This window comes from Poeciliopsis prolifica, unplaced genomic scaffold (genome assembly GCF_027474105.1).
Source record: "Poeciliopsis prolifica strain line A6 unplaced genomic scaffold, Auburn_PproV2 SCAFFOLD027, whole genome shotgun sequence".
In the NCBI taxonomy this organism is placed as follows: Eukaryota; Metazoa; Chordata; class Actinopteri; order Cyprinodontiformes; family Poeciliidae; genus Poeciliopsis; species Poeciliopsis prolifica.
Window position 1 is genome coordinate 6742690 of NW_026562402.1, and position 20655 is coordinate 6763344.

The 20655-nt window shown below is 37.8% G+C and overlaps 1 protein-coding gene across 1 annotated transcript; it reads right to left on the reverse strand.

Annotated features, from left to right (window-relative positions):
• Positions 1-1919: 1919 nt before the first annotated feature.
• Positions 1920-17604, reverse strand: si:dkey-72l14.3 (Glyco_hydro_56 domain-containing protein). Its single transcript, XM_055048366.1, has 7 exons — positions 17196-17604; positions 6503-7100; positions 5983-6231; positions 5707-5853; positions 5507-5593; positions 4453-4647; positions 1920-3804 (listed from the first exon to the last, which is right to left on the reverse strand). The coding sequence occupies exons 2-7, from the start codon at positions 7055-7057 to the stop codon at positions 3424-3426; spliced, it is 1614 nt and encodes a 537-aa protein (XP_054904341.1). The 5' UTR covers positions 7058-7100; positions 17196-17604; the 3' UTR covers positions 1920-3423.
• Between the last annotated feature and the right edge of the window lie 3051 nt (positions 17605-20655).

The following is a 20655-nucleotide window of genomic DNA, read 5'->3' on the forward strand; positions in this document are numbered from 1 at the left end:
TAGTTTCAGTAAGCAAAATGTCTGAAATTTTGATTAAAAAAAATGCTCATTAGAAATATATATTTAAAAATTTTAAAGTCCTATTAGGTTGGTGTTCCTCACTGAGAAAATTTGTGTTCATTTTAAACATGCCAGCTGCCAATATTGTCCACAAAAACATGCGGCAAAGGTAGAAGGGTGAGAATGCGTCCATCTCAGAGGACATGTATTTATGTTGTCAATAAAGACAAGTGGTTTCTGTGGTAATGGCCTGAAACGCACTCTTCCTGCAAAAAAATAAATAAAAGTTAAATAAAAGTTTTTCTGTATATGTGAGCCTTCACTCCTAAAAAGAGCGCTGCCTAATGACGCTGCGCTCACTTCAAGTGTGTCAGGTGAAAAAGCAGAAACAGCTTCAAAGTTTCAGGAACTTCCTGCTAAACTCTGGTTATAAAGCACTTCAAAGATGTAATTGCAATACTCTGCGTGGTTCAAAATCATTTTGACCCCTGAAAAATCCTGGGTGTTGCATCTGAAATATGATTTGGTTTATTTGTGTGGATCAGTCGGCTCTAAGTGGATCTGCAGCCGCAGTGGAAACTAATATTGAGAAGAGTTGATTTCAGACTCCAGTCACTCTGCTGCTTTGTTTCCAAAAGAAAAAGCACAAAATAAGTTGAAATAAATAAGTTTAAACTCCTTAAAATTTCATCTGGTCAGTTTAAAGCAATATTATGTTTTTGTAAATTGATTTTTGTGTGAAAATGTGACTTTTATCCTGGTTAAAGTGTAACTAATTATCTCAGCAAACAACTAATCAAAATAAAACTGAATAAAAAACACTTATTTAAGCATTATCAATACCAGATCTTGATAATCAGATAAACAAAAAGAATAAATGCAAATGCATTTATCTGCATTTATAAAAACCATGGTGGTTTTATTGTCCACCATGTTAGTTTTCTATCAGACTCAGAAGTTAAACTAATAAATAAAGAAATGTGTTACATTCTCAAAACAGTAAAATCAAGTGATTTCACAGTTTTTTTACTGAATGTAGATGTTGTCCTTAACATCTACATTCATTTACTATTTAATATTTGTAAATAAAACCTGGAAAACAAACTCAAAACGACAGAAATGTTTTCTCTTTTGCTGTTTGTGTCTCTTCGATTTAGAGGTTCGTTCATCATCTGTTTGTGCTCAAGTGATGCTTTCTCTTAATACCTAAGGATTTATCATTGGTAGATTTAATTTTAGAAGATGAAATCAAGCCTATTCAGTCTGTCAGAAAACACCACCCGACTTTGTAATAGAAAAGTTACTTCCAGTCCTGTTTGTTTGGACGGAGAGACAGGATATTTATTTGCTCCCCGTGTGTTTGGTAAATCGTCTGTGAGCTTCAGAAGTTAAAGCTGATTCCCTGATCTGACTCTGAACTCTCCTGTTCTTATTCTCTCAGCCCAGCTGAGAGAATAAGAGAATAAGCTGCATATTTCAATTTTCCAGTTTCCATCAAATGCACCATATGTGCGGAGTGATTGATAGACAAATGCATGAGCGAAGAACAGACTGCAGGTGTGACCTTCAACAAGTTTTTTGTGTGGGTCATAAATCCATTTGTGTCCTTGCAAAGAATAGACATGGGTCATTTTGTCATCAGGGCGTGCAGAAGTTTTATAAAAATTCTTGGTTTTAAAAAAGTTCCCTTCCTAGATTCCTTTTAACAACATGCAGGAGAAAATCCTGGAGTGATGTGAGATTTTACCAACCATATGAAGCATGTAGCAAAGAATGGTTTCATTTACACTCTGAGAATCTCAGATCAGCCTGTGAATTAACTCTGAAAATTAAAAATGACGATTAAGCCAACATCAGCTTGATTTTGTTGCCTTTTTATCCTAAAACCATTTTTATGTAATGTATAAAATTGTTTGGGGAGCAAACAAGATGCACATCTTCATTATGCAGCCTGCATGGCTTCATAGTTAAATGTCCAAAAACATTTATGTATTGAATATACATAAACGAGGAGGTAGTTAAAAATTCAGCTCTTCTGTGCTCCTTATTGGTGCTTACATTTGCTACAAAAATGTTAAAAAGTGCCAACATTAAGCAGCAAAAACAACACAGGGTTTTCTAAATCAGCTAATACAAATATAAAAAAATAAAAGATACAAAAGAAATGATACAATCATTTCCCTTCTGTTATACAGTTGAATCTGTGTATATAACTGTTTTGTTTCCTTTTGCACATCTAATCATGGGTTATGCCTCATACTAAAAAGGTTAATAAATCTTCTTTTTTTTTTAAAATTGTAATGAGGTCCTGGTGTAGTTTCACCAAAACTCAGACAGGGGAGGCCAAAGATCTCAGAAATTCAGCAATTTTTTTTCATACAAGCTTTAATGTCTGTAAATTTAGATTTTTTTTGTACAACTTTGTCAAAAATTGTAGCCCAGAGAAGGTTGGAAATTCATGTTCTGTGACTTTTGTGTTTAAACTAGTCATTGGCAGCTGTGAGAACAAGAACATCCCTTGACTTTAATCTTTGCTCAGTGAATTTACTTCCAGCTTTGGAGGAAATGCAATTCGAAAGTTGTTTTCCATGATGGGTCTGTTCACTGTGTGATATCTGACATTAGAGAGGAGCTCCCATGTGAAACAATATCTGGAACATGACTGGATTTATTAATCCTTTAGATATATATAATAGAGCTAAATATCTTTTGTAGTATCTATTAACGCTGCCTCGTTCTTGTTTGAGCTCACTTTTTTCTTGAATTTTTATTCAGTTTTTAAAGCAGATTTAATACATCACTGTTCTGCACCGACAAGATATAAATAATGCTAACAACATAAATTACAAAAGTATGGATCAGCCATAAAACACCACGAGCTCATAAAAGAAAGCGGTGTGAATACAATCAATTGAAGACCAGCTAAAAGTGGAAGCTTTTTGAAGAGTTTTTTTTTTTGAAGTGAAAGATATCCAAAGATAGGATGAATTCAGTGAATTATTTATTTGGAGTAATAGTCACTTTGCCTGAAATTCACATCATACCACCTGGAATCAGCAGAAAAACGTCTTCAGAGTCTGGAAAGCTGAGATTAAATTAGCAATATTTGGGATTTAGCGCTATATTAACAGACATTAGCTTTCCTCACCATAAAACAAAGTTTGCCACTTTGCCATCGTACTTGAACCTTTATACTAGCCGTTTCCTGCTCTTTCCCTTCCCTCAGTGTCTTGGCACATTCAGTGATATCGGCTCTAAATATAGTTTGAATTCCTTTGTTAAAAGAAAGTGAGTAATTTAGCTAAAAGCAGCAATCCTACAGCTGTCAGAGACGATTATAAAAGGCACTTGATTGAGATTTGTACTTGCAGTTTACATCTTGACCTTCTTTGCAGAAGACTGGGTTAGTTTTTTATTTTAAGGTCACAGGCATAAGCATCCAGCCCCCAGCAGCAGAAGCAAAGTTTGTAGGGTTGGGGCAGCCAGTAGGTTCGTACCATTGTCTGTCTGTATCTCTAGGGAAACTGTTTGACTTCCAGTAGCAGGAAAATCACTTCCTCTAAACAGATCGTCAGAGGCACTTTTTGTCGTGGAAGACGTCCTGGTCTCCGCTGTGTTCCCAGCGCTTCCTTCAGCTTTTCCTCCAACAGACACGCCGTCCTTGGGGGGCAGCCGCTCAGAGATTTCCCCATCTGCACTCTTGTACCACTGGCACTGGAAGTCTTTCTTCCAGATCTCAGCTGGATCTGGTTCAGCCGATTTAGTCTCTGCATCTGGCTGTTGGGTGGCTTCTGCTCCCTCTGCCTGAAAGAGAACGATAAAAGTAATCCTTTTGTCTTCGAAGATTAAATCCATTATTTTACATTTTACAGCGTCTGCTCTATCTAGAGTAGAGAAATAAAAAGTCATTGACATTTCGGCGTGCTTAGTTGTGTCTGTAGATATTTTTATGGTTTGAAATTATCACAAAAAGATACTTTAAGAAAAAAAAAACAATTTTATATGTCAAAGCAAGGCAAAAGAATTAGGTCTGCAAGCAACTAGCGAGTATTTTAGTAATCGGCAATTCTATTGACTATTCTATTATTTAACCACTTAAGCCTTTTTATCCAATATTAGACATAAATAATTACATTCCTTTTTGTAAACATAAAAGTGATTTTCTAAAATGCAATAACACAGCATTCTTTTAGTGCACACTTTTTTATTTGTGGCAAAAAAAAAGACTAAAGATATGCATATATATATATATATATATATATATATATATATATATATATATATATATATATATATATATATATATATATATATATATATATATATATATATATATATTTATATATATATATATATATATATATATATATATATATATATATATATATATATAAATTTACAATCAGAGAACAAACAGTAGCAACATTTTGCTTTTAAATCCCACTTTCCTACCTTTTCGGTTGTCTTGTCTGCAGCACTGGGTTGGGTCGGTAGGTGGAGGTAGGCGGAGCTGTCTGGATTTTGACGAACACAGCGACCTTTCCCCTGACAGAGGGAGGAGGAACAGGACTGAGTTGCTGCGGTAACGTTGACGGTGTAAGGGCCCAGGACTTTACGGACAAACACTGCCAGGTCTTGGCACTCTCTCTGGGGACAGATGGACAGAATTAGACATGAGCAGAGGAAGCATGTAGGACGGAGGCAAAAAGCTGAGCAGGTTTGATTTATAAAGACCAATGCACTCAGGTAGATATGCAAAATGATGTACTAGATAAAGAAACGAAACAGTAGAAAGGTTCTAATTGAGCTTGAATCTTGAAAAATAATGACCTCTCACTGCGTCTTACAAAAGTGTTTCACCTCCGGGTGGTTTTACAAATTTGAAACTTCAAATTTCAATCCATTTTATGTAATAGATTAGCAGACAGTCGTTCTTAAAACTATTGTAAGTAAAAATCGGCTCTTCGCCGCAGCATGATGCTGCCACCACCATGTTTTATTCCAGTATCACCCTGTAATAGTTCTTATACAGGGTGATAAGAACTATTATAGATCACTGTTCGCCACAAGCCGGAACACAGCAAACATGTAGAAAAAATATATTCTGGTCATATGGGAGAAAGAAAAAAAACATTTTGTGTTGCAATGTTTCTCTTCAAAGAAACTAACACTGCACATCAATCTAAGAACACTATGGAAACATGTTGGTGACGGCAGCAGTCTGTGGAGCTGTTTTTCCTCACGGGACACAAGAAATCTGGCAAGTTGATGAAAAGATGGATGGAGGTAAATGCAGGTCGGTTAGAGGTTGCAAACGACTTAAGAATGGGACAGAGGTTTGCCTTCCAGCAACACGGCCCTAAACATACAACCGTGGCTACAAAATGTCAGCCATGGTGGAGACGAACTCTGTGATAAAATCCCAGTTACGTATGGAATATATCCACAGTGACACACTTGTATAACACTTTACACGGTGATTTCATGTGGGTGTTTCTTAGAGTACCTCTGTTTTCATCTCACTTCTATTCCAGATGACAACTCCTGCTGTTCCCATGGCAGCAGATTCTCCTATAGTGTTGATGAGGTCAGCCTTAAAAAAAAAAAAGAAAAATAAAGAATAGGTTTTCCCAAATTACATTTTAGCCACTTAATTTATGGATTAGCACTTTAAGCTGACTAGTTGGTTTGTTTCTAATATCTCACCTGTGATAGGAAAGTTTTGCTTGAATCATACACGCTCTTTACCAGAGGAAAAACAGGCAGATCAAACTCTGCTCCAGCCGCCGATGCAACTCGCAGCGCTTCTTTTATTTGACTTGACAAGAAGGACCTGGCTGCCGCTGTCCCACCCTGTAGAAAAATACAGATTTGAACAACATACTAAATATATTCAATTACATCCATGTTTGGCTCAGCCCACCACACAGTCCCCAAGTCCACATCAATGGATTGTGTTAGTTATCTGTTGTGAAACGATACCTGTCGCTTCTCCAGGGTCAGGAGGGGGAAGAGCGCAGAGCTTCTTTTCCACAGCCACAGAAGCTCATCGTTGAGGGCCATCTCTGTAGGGGGGCACTGGCTGCTGTAATTGGCTGACTGCGTCTGGGCGGGGTCACTGTTATAGCAGCTCGGGTAAGGGGAGAATCCCCACAATGCTTTGGGCCTCAACCTTTTAACCTCCCGCAGAGTCTCCACCATGACTGACTGAGCTGCTGCCTCAAAGTCCACCTGTGGCAAGATGAGGATATCTGTCAGAAATGTCCAATAAATTCCTGTAATCCACCTGAAATGGCTAAATCGTGGCCATGATGATGTGCTTAAACAGACATGTTAGAACTAAATGTCAGGTATTCCTGAGCTATGACAGGTAGTATGACAGTAACTCCTCCATCCTTCTGTAACAGCAGCTTACATCATATTTAAATAATGTTACACTCTGTTTCTGTCTCTGTTGTACTCCCTCATCTCAATTTGTCCTGTCCTGACCTCCTTTCCTTACCCGTGACCACTTCTCCACTTCCTCCGAGGTCCATTTCGGGAAGAAACTCCGGAGCAGTTTCCTGGAAGCCTCCAGGTACATTGCTTGTTTCTCTTGGTTTCTTGACCACTGGGGGACCCATTCGGCCCAACGGAGGACCCCCAGGCCGAGGTACCGGGGCGCGGGCAAAGCCGCCTCCAAGTCTTGCTTCGTCTTCTGCACATGGCCATCCAGTCTTGTGTACTGTGGAATCCCTCCGTTGATTGGTGTGTTTTTGTCCAGAAAATATGGGTAGTTACCCAGCGAATCCTCGTAAAAGACGGCTACTCGACCCTCCCGTTCCATGCCAAAGGTCGTAGGGTTTAGGCGACCGGCACAGGAAGAGTCTGGGATCCCCCAGAAGATAATGAAAGGCTGTCCGGACAGGAGTGGGAGACGGGCGGGCTCTGCTGGACCAGCATTAGCAAAGGAATCGATCAAGAACAGGAGTAAAAACGAGTGAAACAGAAGTGTGCGCTGTGTCTGTTTTGGTAGCGGCTGTGGATCTGGATGGTGCTGAGGTTCGGCCCACGCCATTGATGCAGCTCAGCTGTTCAGGCCCTCACAGCCAATCATGTTGCTGGAACACACAGGTATGAAACAAAGTCAATTTGGATCAGTGATGGACCAACGGTGAGTGACAGGTGTACAAATCACAAGATATGCTTAATTTTCTGGAAGACTCTGGGACACAGCTTGGTGTCTGCTGAAGGTCAAGGAAACAGACAAAATAAAGACAAAAGGATGCATCGGCATTTTTGTCTTTCACAATTTTTACAGTTTTGATTTATTTTTTCCCTTTTGGGGCTTCAAAAACCACCTGCCTGCGACTCTACCAAACTGGTAGAGTTGCTCCCTCTCCTAGTTATTCAAAAGGTTTCTATATTCTAACTATTTTCCACTTAAATGTATAAATTTGTAAATTTTTTTGTAAAATAAATAAATAAATAAATGGTGGGTGGAAGAGTAGTTTGTTGTATTAGACGACAGGCTTTCACTGGTTGATGCCATTTATGGTTTTCTTTAAAGCCCACTTTTAGCTGTACAATTTTGATCAATTCAGATTTTCAAGGAAAAAAAAATACAAACTCATGTGTGTAAACTTTGTTTTTTTTGGGGGGTATGCCACAAACATCAGCCACAAAATTAAATTATAACTATGCCAAGACTCCTGGGTATAGTTATAAATCCAACAAAGAATTGACTACCACATTTATCATATTACAATATCAAAACAAATATCCCTTTGCTATATTTTATTTGTGTATCAAATTACAAAGCTCATTGTTTGCAGACCAAAAAGCATAAGAGGATTCAGTTTCTTTTAATCAGCAGAAAAGCAAAGAAAAAACAAAACAACCAAATGTTCAGGAATGGACGAGGCGCTCAGCGGTCAGAGCTGATTTGGATCAGTGCGACTCTGCAGCAGGGTTTGGATCTTGTAACAAATCAATACGCAGAGAAAGCTTTTTATTATGGAAACCCAGTTATCATTATTGAGCTTCATTAGGGAGACATTTAGCTGATCGAAGGTAGATGAACTGCTCCACACAGGCTCTGACAAGCCAGATTTCTCCTCAGCAAACAAGTAAAACACCAGAACCAGAAAAATAGAACAAAATGTAATTCTTTAAATGGCAGCTATTTGGTATTACAATTATGCTAAATTATAGCGGTGTTCATTATCTTTCTTTTGAGTTGTCTTATGAGACCTTAGTAGAGATAATGAATGCAAAGTTTCGTAAGGTTTTAAATGATTAAAACGTGTCTCTCAATGAATCTTCTCACTGCCAGTGTCGTAGAATCAGTAAAAAGATGCAACTCGATCCTCTTTTTAGTCTCATGTAATCGTTTACAGTTTTTTTAAAATTGGCAACACAAGAAATCAATATTTAATATCTTCCAGCTTGTTTCTTTCACCAAGAAATTGTCACATTTTGGTGACAAAAGCTAAACAGTTGCTTGTTAGTGCGAGCGACTCTCACGGTGAAAACAAATAGCTGCTTGCTTTCTAACAAGCCATTAAAAAACGGAAATGCCCCTCTGCATGAAAAGTGACTGGCGGAGACATAATAGATGCTGTTCTAAGTGTCACAAAATCCCCCTAAAACACAGCAGAGAGTCCCGCTTGTTGACAAAAACACAGATTGGGGACACCAGCATCGTCTTCCACTCAGACCATGTAGCATGTCTGCTGCAGACATTTCTAATTATCCTGCCTCGTTATACTAATAGCTGGTCTGATATTTTTAAATATAAAAAAAACGTGAAACCTAACAGGATAGTAGGAATGTGTCAGTCAAGATGTACGAGCCAAAACCCGTATCTGTTTGCTGTGTATTTTCATATCTGAATTATTTGTAGCACGATGCTTTAATAATGATGCCTGTATGAATACAACTCGCCTGAGGTGACATACAACACGTCTAACACTAAATTGCACTAACTTAAAGTGAATGTACTTTCATTTTGTTAATAAATCCGGCTTGTTTAAGAAAATGTTAGTGTAACCGGTAACGGCCGGCTGCGGTGATGAATGTTGACAGGTGTCAAATAAGCCTCCAGACATCCGACATTAAAAGTCCATGTGGTCAGAGGTCACACCATCGAGAGTCCTGCTGCTCTCTAAACTGAGCAGGTAGAAAAATGTGGGCAAAAACAAAACAGCAACTTGGCGTTACTGTATGTCAGCGGTGCCCAAAGTCGGTCCTGGAGGGCCGGCATCATGCATGTTTTGGTTAAACCAGGGAGAGAAATAAAACAAGCAGGAAACAGGATGCTAGAAGAGTTATTTAGTCATGATTTTTTTTTTTTTTTTTTTGCTTTGAATGAATCTGGAAGTTTTATTGTGGGCCATAATGAGATATCGCTTACAGGGGAAGCAATCATTTTTACTGAAATGAAGCCAACATGGAAAACATCAAGTACATCAAATGTAAAGGACACATCTGGATTCCTGTTTTCACCTTTTTGTCACACTTGTGTTGTTTTAGATCTTCAAATTAATTTTAACTTCACACCAAAATAACCTGCATGAAGACAAACATGACAATGATTTTATTTATTAAAAAAAAAAAAAAAAAAAGAAGTTGTCCTGATGATGACCAAGCAAAGCAGCTCCTATTATCAATACTTTTGGCTGTCAGTAAGACGCTCCTTTCATAAAATACTGTTAGTTTTACATAAAAACAAAACTTGACCTTCCAAAAATGTCCAATTGTGTCTTACCAGTCTGCAGAATATTTTCTCAAAACTCATTGGGATCATGCAGATTAAAAAAAAACTTTTTTGATCAAAGGTGAAATTAGTGTTGTTCAGACACAGTGTTATTTTATGTATGAAATCTCCATAGATGTTATGTGAACACTGATCTTTTGCCAGCTCTGTTCTAGGGGACATGTTAGTGGATTTAAAGGATTTGCTACTGAAAACAAATAAAACGCTTCTCTGTTTCTAATGCATTCTGATTCAAGATTACCTTCTCTCTTAGCAATTTTGGTACAAACAAAAGTTTGACTTTTAGCAAAGATTGTTTCTCTCCCATCAACATCATCTGCTTTTTCCAAAGTGACATTAATTCGGCCTGTAAGTGTTACCTTTTTTATTCCAATAGCTGTAATCCCATCATGATGGATGTAATCCCTATCTCTCTGCTTGTAGTGAGTGGTAAACGTGAGAAGTGGCTAATCTGTTCCGGATAAGCCTCTTCTCTGTGTTTACTTTTCTGTTTGCTCAAACGCTCATCTTGAATCTGCTGCTTCCTCTGTTCAAAGTTGGGGGGGGGTGATGCAATTTACTTTAAATGTATTTTTTAAGGTTTTTTTCTCTCCTTTAGATACTTTACTGATAAAATATGTTATTTGGGTTAAGTAGCAGGTTAAATACTTTTTTTTTATCAATAAACTACTTTAGGATTACACTTTTAAACCTTCTCAGAGCAAAGTCGTTTTTAGCAAAGAAACAGCAGGTGATTTTTCTACGGAAAGTGTTTCCCGCTCACTTACACCGCGCAGTAAATGTGTTTGCCTCTCCACCATGAAAGCTCCTAATCTGCGCCAATTAGATAAGAAATAAATAGAGGTCTGACCTGCTGGGAATTTGATTTCTTTTTTTAAATAATCCTTTTTACTCGCGAATGGAAGCTGAATGCTATCATCGTCATGCTGCTAGACGTTATTATTGCTTACGGGGAGGGTTTCTTTCAACCCAAAGTCGCGTGTTTGGCTTCCTTCGACTTCAAGATAGAAATCGAAGCTTTTCATTCTAAATTAGAGAACTTCTTTGATGTCTCCTTTTTTTGTATTTGTGGCCTCGAACGTGTTATTTTCTGCCTCTCTTTGGCAGCGCCGCATGTTTGCTTGTTTTTTTCCTGCGGCGCGTTGCTCGATGGGAAACATGGGAAAAGCGGGTGCGAGGAGCCAATGAGGACGTGAAAGTGGCTAAGATTAGGGCGATAAATGCGTCACTTCATCTGGAGGCCAACAAAAGCACCAGTTCAGCGAGGCTGCAACAAGTCAATGTTTACCAAAGAGTTAAATGGATTAGGTTGGAGTCATGGAGCTGTTCGACCACACAGGAACTGCTGCCAGTCAAAAGTTTGCCCGGTTTTTCTTTATGCTCGAATACATTGACACGCGCATTCATCATCTATATGAGCAGAACATGTTTACAGCCAACGTTGACATTATGACACTTTATATGATTTGCCTTGAAAATCCACTTTATGCTCCTCCATGTTCATGAAAAAATGTTTATCTTTTCACACATGTCTGCATTTTCCTCTTTTGCTTATCTTGTTATTTATAGGTGAGTTGAACTGTATCCACTTTACCAAAACTTGGTGAGGTACGTCACAAATACAGTGGGTGTTTGAATTTTATGTAATGGAGTATTATTGACAAATTGAAGCTCAAAGCTTTTTTTTTTCAATTTTTTTTATTTTTTATTTTTTTATTTTTTGCTTCATGCAGAACAGCTTAACAACCAATACGTTCCCTTTTGGTTGATGTTGCTGGTGTTCCAGACATATTTACCACAACTGTGTCAAACCAAAATAAATGTCCCTGCAGATTTAAAATGTTTCAAACCCCATTGCATATGCATACAAACTAGCTGCTGTTTGTAATAAACACACCAAAGAGCAATGTTAGTGCTGTAATATAGCTAATAATGCAAGTGGATTCTCCAAACAAATCACACAGTTCCACTTTGAACCTGTTCATTTCAGCATCTTTGGTATTTAGTAGAGCTCATCTCTGCTGTCATGAAAAATCTCCACCCACACCTCATGGACAAAAGCCTCCAGTTCCTTTTTATAGCTGGATATTGCTTTTCCAAATCCAACCTTAATTTTCCAATGGAGTCCAGGTCTGTTGACCTTTACTGTCTTCCAGGACTTCGTCTGAAATCAAGCCTTGAGGAACTGTGAGATGTGCTTGGAGTCATTGTCCTGTCCGAAGCTTCAGATTCTCCATCGACAGCTTGACAGTTTTTTCCAGATGTTTGACTGAATTCTTCTTGGCCCCTCCACCATGCATGCTCCACAAGAGGGATGGCAACACCTCAGCACCACTGAACCTCTGCTATGCATCATTCTGTATTCAGCATGCTTGTTTCTACCTCCTCCAGTCGTACAGTGCTGCTGATTCATTGGCTAACAAGTTCTGGTTTTTCACTTGTCACTCGTCACCAAAATAGAACCCCAAAACCACTTTGGGTTATATTGGAGGTTTTGGCTCAGTAGTGTTTGTATGACACTGATGACATCAGTGCTCAGAAACTGAAACTGGGTGGCTGCTGCCGCAAAGTCTTTTGATCACCTGCTAGCCTTCGATGTAACGATACAATTTACTGTTTTAAGCACACCGATCCAACTAATGAAGCCATTGATTAATTGTATCAGGATGTTTTGAGACCACGACTGATTTGTAAATGTATGTTAAGTCAGTGTGTTCAATCATTTTCAGACAGCAGCAGTCTGCAAAAGTCGGCTTTGTACCCAAGCCTTGGTACAAAGCCATTACAAAGCCTTTGGTACAAAGCCATTACAAGGCCAAAGCCTTGTAATGGTTGCTCTATTAAACTATTAAAATGTTAATTAATTTAAAAGTTAAAGGTAAAAATTTTAAATTTGTTAATCACCTGAGCAATTTCAAATGGACCATACAGGGAGGGGGGGTTAAAATAATTAAATGTTTTGCCGTTAGGAAATCTAAGTTTAGGTGATGTATTCGAAGACGACAAGCAATACAATAACAAACAGCTGTAATAAAAGCCTTAAATCAGTCAGACTGATTTAAACTCCGTTGGAAGAACTTCTCAGTATTTTCGCGCTGGTTTCTTGGCGCCTCCCATGGTTTCTCCTCAGGTGAACCTCGCCAGGTCCGATTAGTAGGACCTAATGAGGACCGCGCAGAAAAGCTGGATCAGTGTGTCTTTGTACGGACTGTCCACACAGAGTTATGGGTGACGCCATTTTAAATTCAGGACCAGTCGGCCTGTTTTCAAAGATCTCGCTCTTATTTTTAATGGTTTAGCGTTCAGGTCAAATAATGATGAATGTTGGAGTAGAGGGAGAAAACTGACTCCTATGGTGTTTTTGACTTGCTCTACCTTTGTCATTTTCTATTTAATCCAACAGCTAATGCTATTTAGCCATATTTCACCTCTTCTTGGGCTCTTTCTTGTGAATATACATCATAACATCAATCATTTGAACATTGAAATATCATATATTTGTTGACTTAGTATTTGGAATCAATCAATCAATAACTTCAGTTATTAAAATTTTGTCAGTAAAAGTGATGAAAATAGCACTTTTATCTTGATATCACAATGCTTTTATGTATAAGGTCAAACATCCTTGTCTGAATAGCAAAATGTTTGCTTTCTTCGGACGGCGGAACCGTTTCTGTTGCACAAAACGAGTTGTAAGAGCGTTCGGCGCTGCCGTGTCAGTCGAAGGGAAGCAGCAGGGTGGACGGTTTGTGGCGACAGGTGGGAAGGGTTACGTTAGGTTGGATCAGACAGCAGTGCACACCAAATCGAGCACTAAATGCTCGAGGTTTGTGAGGTTAAGTCCATAAGAAGAGTTCGTACAGCTGGAACTGAGAAAAACAAGGACGGTTCACGGTCGTCTGCCTGTAAGGAGAAGACTGAGTCCTTGTTTAATTGAAACTTTGGACTTGATATTCAGCCCAAAAGCTTTTATTTAATATTTACCTATTGGCAGAATTGTTAATTACTTTTGAAATTCTTTTCAATTTTGTCCCATTGGAAAGAAAAGCATCAATATAAATGATTGAGATTTTGTAAAATACTGTAGATATTTACACATAAGAATATCAAAAGTGTGATGTACATTTGTTATCAGCTCACCTGAATCAGCTCTTCAGCTGCAACTAAAGCTGTAAGAATAAGAGGCCATTTCTCAAGATCCGCTCAGCCCCAGTTTCACACACATTTGTTTATAATGCTTTTTTATATATATATATATATATATATATATATATATATATATATATATATATATATATATATATATATATATATATATATATATATATATATATATATATATATATATATATATATATTTGAGAAATAGTTCAAGATTATTCACATCCAGGAGCATCAGCTTTCAGCCCTCGCAAATTCTTAATCTGATTGAGGTCTGGGCTTTGACTGGGCCATTCTAATGCAAAGCTCTGGCTTGTATGTTTAGAGTAGTTTTCCTGCTCCAGTCTCAAGTCTTTTGCAGCCATTAACATTTTTTTTGTATTGCTTTGAACTTGGCCCCATCCATATTTCCATCAGGTTCAACCACTTTCCTTGTCCATTACATAGGAATACACACCTACAGCACGGTGGTGCCTGCACCATATTTTACAATTTTACACAGTGTTAGTTTTCTGACACACAAAGTAATGTTTTGCGTGGAGATCAAAAAGTTTATTTTAGGTGTCATTTGAACAGTGCAAATTCTTTCCTATGTGGGAATTATAAAGTAAACTGCAAACATAAGTTCATGTGGTTTTTTTCAGCAACATAATCAGATTTTGATTTTATATATAAACATACAATTACAAAATTGTGGGTGTTAAATAGGAATGTCTTGACCCAGATACTTTTTGCTTTGTTTTAAATAAGAAAAAAAACATAAAATACCTAGAAAAAACCTCTTTATAGGTCATTTTTTTGTGAACTGTTGCTATATTTTTGTGATTAAATCATTGAGTGAAGAGTTAAAGTGCTTTTTGCAATTAGATCCACCTTTTGAGGTCCTTTTAAGCAAAGTAGCTCGTCACGTGAGTCCTTCGTTAGACGGCGGGTCAAGTTGACGTGCAGCCTATGCATAACCGAGTTTAATATACATCACTGACTTAATGAAAGCAAACCCATCAATGTGATGGAGCGTGCAAAAAAGGTTTTCTCAGTAACAAGCAACGAATCACGCTCAATGAAAAAAAGTGAAAAGATTAAAGAAAAAATAAAATGTCAAGTATAGAAACCAGTTTCCAACTTGATGAAGTTTTGAGTTCTTTGCAGTTTATTGCTGCTTAAAGTAAACCATCCGTCACTCTGTCTGATTCAGTCTACGGTGAAAGTTGGCCCGGTGTTTGGATCCTTGGTGGGGACGGTGTACAGGATACTGCAGCCTGTTGCCCTCCGCTCTGCTCTTTCCCCTCACTGCCTTCTCAGCAAAATGGCAAAAGTAAAATGTTTGATTTATGGTGCTGCAACAGATCTGCCTGGAGCACTTTCTTATTTCCATCAAGTTTCTTGCCATTATGTCTTTTATTTTTCAAAACCAGTGCAAGTCCGGTCAGTGGACAGAGAGCTGGAGTGACCAAAATATTATGTGGCTGTAAAGAGAATACAGTCGCAAATAAGCACAGAAGCTCATCATGTTAGCTAGAAGCTACGTTTCTGTGAAACACCAGACTGGCTTACTAGAGCAGATAGCACGACTAACTAACCGGATGATGACCGAATTTCATCCATGTTGGCTGAATGTTCGAGGTATTTGAGAACATCCAGACAACAGCCAGTCACATTAATGTTTCTCCCTCACCTCAAACCTGGGTTTGGATTTCCAGGCAAATACAGTGACTGATTTTATTTATTTCATTTAACAAAGTGCTTTCATATTTTACCATGTGCACACTTGCTCAGCTCTCCAGCAAAATGAGCAGAAAAATGTCTGCATTTGAAACAGATGACTTGTGGAGAGATTGACCCGTCTTACTCTTTACGTCTTTGTTAACCCAAACTTCAGGACATCAACATGCTAATGTAGTCGGTTAAAACTAAGGAAAAAAGTGGCCATTCTTTCACTAGCTTCAGAGAAGATATGAAGCACATCGGGTGAAACACAGACGTAATGTAAAAATGTGGTTAAAACGTCACATGGAATAAAAAACCTTTGGGGAAAAAAACCCCACTACTACCTTTTCTCAAGTTATTTAATTATGATTTGATGGAATTTTAGATGTACTAATTTATTAACATGCTAAAAAGATCTAATAACAATTAGGTTTAATTGGACTATGCTATGTCAAAGTACCTTACAACATAAAACAGTTCAAACAGAGCAAGCAAACAGTTCACAAAGATTAAAACAATAATTAATATTTATTATCAAGTATAAAAATATAAACATAAGAAAGGAAGGTATATTTAATTTAGATTAATAAATTGTGAAATTAAAATTTTATGTCTAACAGATTTATGAAAAGACATAAAATAATTTTAAATATACGAAGTGTTAATTTGATGGGTGACGGATTTTAATCCTCTTGGCAATAGTTTAGAATAATTTAATGTGTTAAAAGAGACAATAAAACCTTTAAATTCACACAATTATTTCACACTTTCTACATATATATATTTATATATATAAAAACCTATTCTTTGCTGTTATGTGGACTTTGATTTTTTTAACTGTTGATTTTCCATTTCGTCATTAAGATTATTGTGAAGGAGCATTTCCTTATTCCACTAATTCTGCTCTGACTTCAAGTCTGCTGCTCTCTTGTGTGATTCTCCCAATCATCTAGTTAACCTTTTGTTATTGTCTCCATCTAAGTACAGAAGTGAACTTTTCTTGACTCTATCTTTGACTGAACTTGTTCCCTGTCTTTGATCATTTGCCCACAAAACTCCTGTAGGAGCTCTCCTATGATATGACGCACAAAAATTGAGGTTCATTATAATAAAGCTCAATCTATGATCCAAACTTTAGCATTCAGCAGTTTGTAAATGCATTATGTCTATTACCTTCCAGCGCGTAGTTAATACGAACCCTGATTTGATGTGGAATTACATTAATCCAGTTTAGGAAGTCTTCCGGAGTGTGTGTGCATGGATTAAAATGTTGCCACAGAGAAAAAATTACAAAAACTTCACTTAGCTTAAGTCAGCTTAATCTGTAAAACATTAAGCCAGGGCAAACCATTGAAAAATACAAAATATGATGAATGACATTTTTGCAATACTATCTAGAATTGAGCAAGCTGTATGCTGATCAGCGAGGTTTTAAATTCGCAAGCTATATCATGACAAAATAAGAAACTTAATTATTGCTTATGCTTGTACAATTTTCTCAAACACTGAACCAGAGTAACTAAAGACAGGCTGTGTCCACTGCTGGCAAGTCAATGAAAGTTAAACTTACCCAGGCTAATATTCCTGAGTCCTCTATTGGGACGTTTCTGCTCCTGGCTCTGAAATGGGTCTTCTTCCGTCTTCAGTTTCATTGTTTACTCCCCTGGATACAAAAGGCAGTGAATACCGCTGGATTTGTGAGGGCATGGGTGAGCTGTTCATGCAAAAACATGCAGCAGAAGGAGGCTTCTCACACCCGGAGAAGGCAGACAGGAAAAGACGAGGAGGAAGAAAAGGAGATAAGGGGACAGAAATAGTCAAGAGAATTAAAAGGTGTCAGGAGAGGAAGAGAAGGTGAAAAAACTAAGAAGGAAAGATATAAAAGAGGTATAAGAGGAAGCCAAGCAGAGATAGAGAAGTCATTTGAGGTCTTTCCAGGAGATTGAAGGATGCTTGGACAGCATCATGCGTGCGTTCACGTTCACAGTCGGGCTTAGCTTCCTTACTCAAAGATGGTAAGCTGGGTCAGTGTAGACCATGCTACCTCACATGACCAGCGACGCTCCATGTAATCCAGTAATCCGCTGCTCTCCCACTGGGGCTCCTGGCTAGACAAAGCCATCTCCTTTCTTAATTAAGTATAATTTTTAAGTTTCTTAAACTTCCCTCCTCCCCCTCTGATTTTTTCCCTCCCTCACAAATCCCAATCACCCTAATCTAGTTTACCCTCTGATTGAATCACTTGATCTTTTGGGATCTTTTGGGAAAACTGAAGCTGAGTGTGCATGGACTCATCCACTCGCGACACTGAAATATGGCGAGTGGATATTCGCACAGTGAATGAACCAGCTCTTCACCTGGTTTTAGCATTATTTCAAGAAATATTTTTAAAACCATTAAAACTGGTGATGCACCGAGGAATCGAACTAGAATCTGACGATGTTCCCTCCTCCCCGTTTTCCAGTGAACACACCAGAGCAAAGCAATGCCACAGCAGCCGCACATCTATGTCGTTCATCCAGGCTGCAGGAGAGCGAGAGAGAGAAACACTTTGAGACACTTCTTGTTCTTCCTTAAAATCTAATTCTTTCAGGAAAAAACAATGGAATTGGTTAAAGTCTGTATCAGCAAAGCCTGAAATGTTCTGGATCTTCAGAATTTGTTTTAAAATAATCCAGTAAAAGTGGATTCTCACCAGATAAAAATCTTATTTCCAGAGGAATGTTCACTTTTATTAAGAATCAAATATTCATCCAAGTCGGGGATCTTTTTTTGTTGTTGTTGTTTTTGCAGCACAAACAGGCAGAAGGTCATTTTACAAAGAAGTAGAAGGAAAATCTTTGTTATTACAGCTGCCAGTGCAAACAAATATCTCTTTTCACTCCAGCAGTACAGCCAGGCACTGACCTTTGACATGGCCACCTCAGTGTCCGATCCTCTCCCTTACTACCTCGTTACGCACATTAAAAGATAAAATAGCATGTACTTAAATTACATTAAGTTCAGAAGTAATTGCTTTTGGCCACCAAACATCAAAATGTTCCCACACAGAGAATAAAAACATTAAATCTGTCATTTAACATATAGAACTTGAATAACATGGCCTCCATGCTGTGCATTCACCCAGACGTAAAGTCTTTTATTTTTTTTCTTTTCTTTGTATATTTCCGTGGTCTGGTATTTATGAAAATCATATTTTTATTGTATTTGCTTTAAGGTGAGAGTTTTTCTTCCATTTAAGAGATAAACTCCATGCTACAGGTTGTCATCACTCCTAATTGGCTCATGCTACCAAAAAGGGAACAGCCACTAATTATAAATTAGAGCTGGCTAACTGCACCTTTCACCAAAGCTTTGTGGAGACGGTGATGCAGACACTTCTTCTTCACCTTCTCCAAATCAAACTATTGTGCATTTTTGCTTCATTCCTCAGATGGAAATGATCGTCCTGTGCATTCGGAGACTTACCCAACTTTTAACGTGCAAAGCATAAATAACAAAATGGACTTGATTAAAGCTATGGGTCAATACTACAGCCTGTGACATTCTTCCAGAGACGTGGCTTAATCAATCAGTCATAAACGACATGATTAACTTTAAGGGCTGTGGTATTTTTAGAACAGACCAAGCTAAAGAAAGAGATTAGATAACAGTTTATGCTAGTTGAACTGCATTCACTCCTAATTGTTTTGCTTCTTAACAGCTCAGACATTGTCGTAGTTGGCCGGTGTCGATCACCGTCCGCCATGAGTTAAGCAGCTACTTCACTTAATGATCTTCTGTGCAACGCGGCAAACGCAGAGCTGGTTCTTCTGGGAGATCCTGACTGGGAGGTGACGGTGATCCCTGGTTCAACAAATTCCCCTCAGAAAACCAGAGACTGTATGGACTAAAGTAAATAGAACAAATACTCTGACAAACTGAACTGGGCTATGTGCGGCTCATTAAGAAATAAATGTGTTATATTAAACAGAAAGTCAAAATGTGACTATTATTTTAATGCTACGCTAAGTGAAAATATGAACCATCCTGCAAAAGTTTGTGAAGGCAGTGAAATCTTTCTCAGGTTTGGCAACCAAAAGTTTTTTCTGAACTTTAAAAGGTAGATCAGACTTTTACAAAACCAAAACAAAAAAATCTTGATGTCACCAGTGTTGTTTTCTCTTCCGGACCATTTTTTTGATTATTTAATTATTTCTACTCGTACTGAATTGAACTTTGAGCCTGTCTTTGATCAGACATTCATTTCTTCCCCAATCTCTGTAGCAAGAAATGAGCTTGTCCAGATGAGACCACACTAATTTAAATAATTATCACCTGATTCACATATTGTCTCTGTTTGCTGAGGCATTTTAATCTCTTCTTTTATGACCAGCTAAAGCATTTCCTCTTACACAACAATAATCCTAAATTTCAGTGAGGTTACAAGTCAGCTGATAATAACATCACTGCAGCAATGCTCATTGCAAATGACGTAGTCAATTCATTTGACGTCAAACAATGTATATCTATATTTATACCCATCTGTCTATTTTCTTTCGTTTCTATTCCACTGCTTTGTCATTCCATCTCTGTCTCTTCGGCTGCCTGTCATTTTTTCCATTAGAGCTGTCGCTGCCACACAATAGCTAAATAACCCGGTCAAAGAGTCGCACCTGTGCTCTCCGGGTTTTCTTCTAAAAGCTCGACTTTTTGCTGTCCATCTCCTTGCCGCTCATGTTCTCTTTGCAATTTTCCACAGAAGCCGTCAGGATTTTTTGTTTGTCTTGGTGAAATAGTTTATGAGGATTAATGACTGTCATTATTATAGAGGCTGCTCAGTCTTTTCACGAAGGTCTTGTCGGTTTTGTGCAATCCTTGCTTTGGCCCTTCTTTGTCTTGTCATGTTGGACTCTTAAAAAAGGTTGAAGTATTTTTTATTTTTTTTTACAAAAGAGATCAAAATAAAGCTAGGTGATAAGTAATGCACCTTTTAAACTTTATCTCTATTTGGAATTGATTGGCAGACTGCAGCTGTTAAAATGATGTTA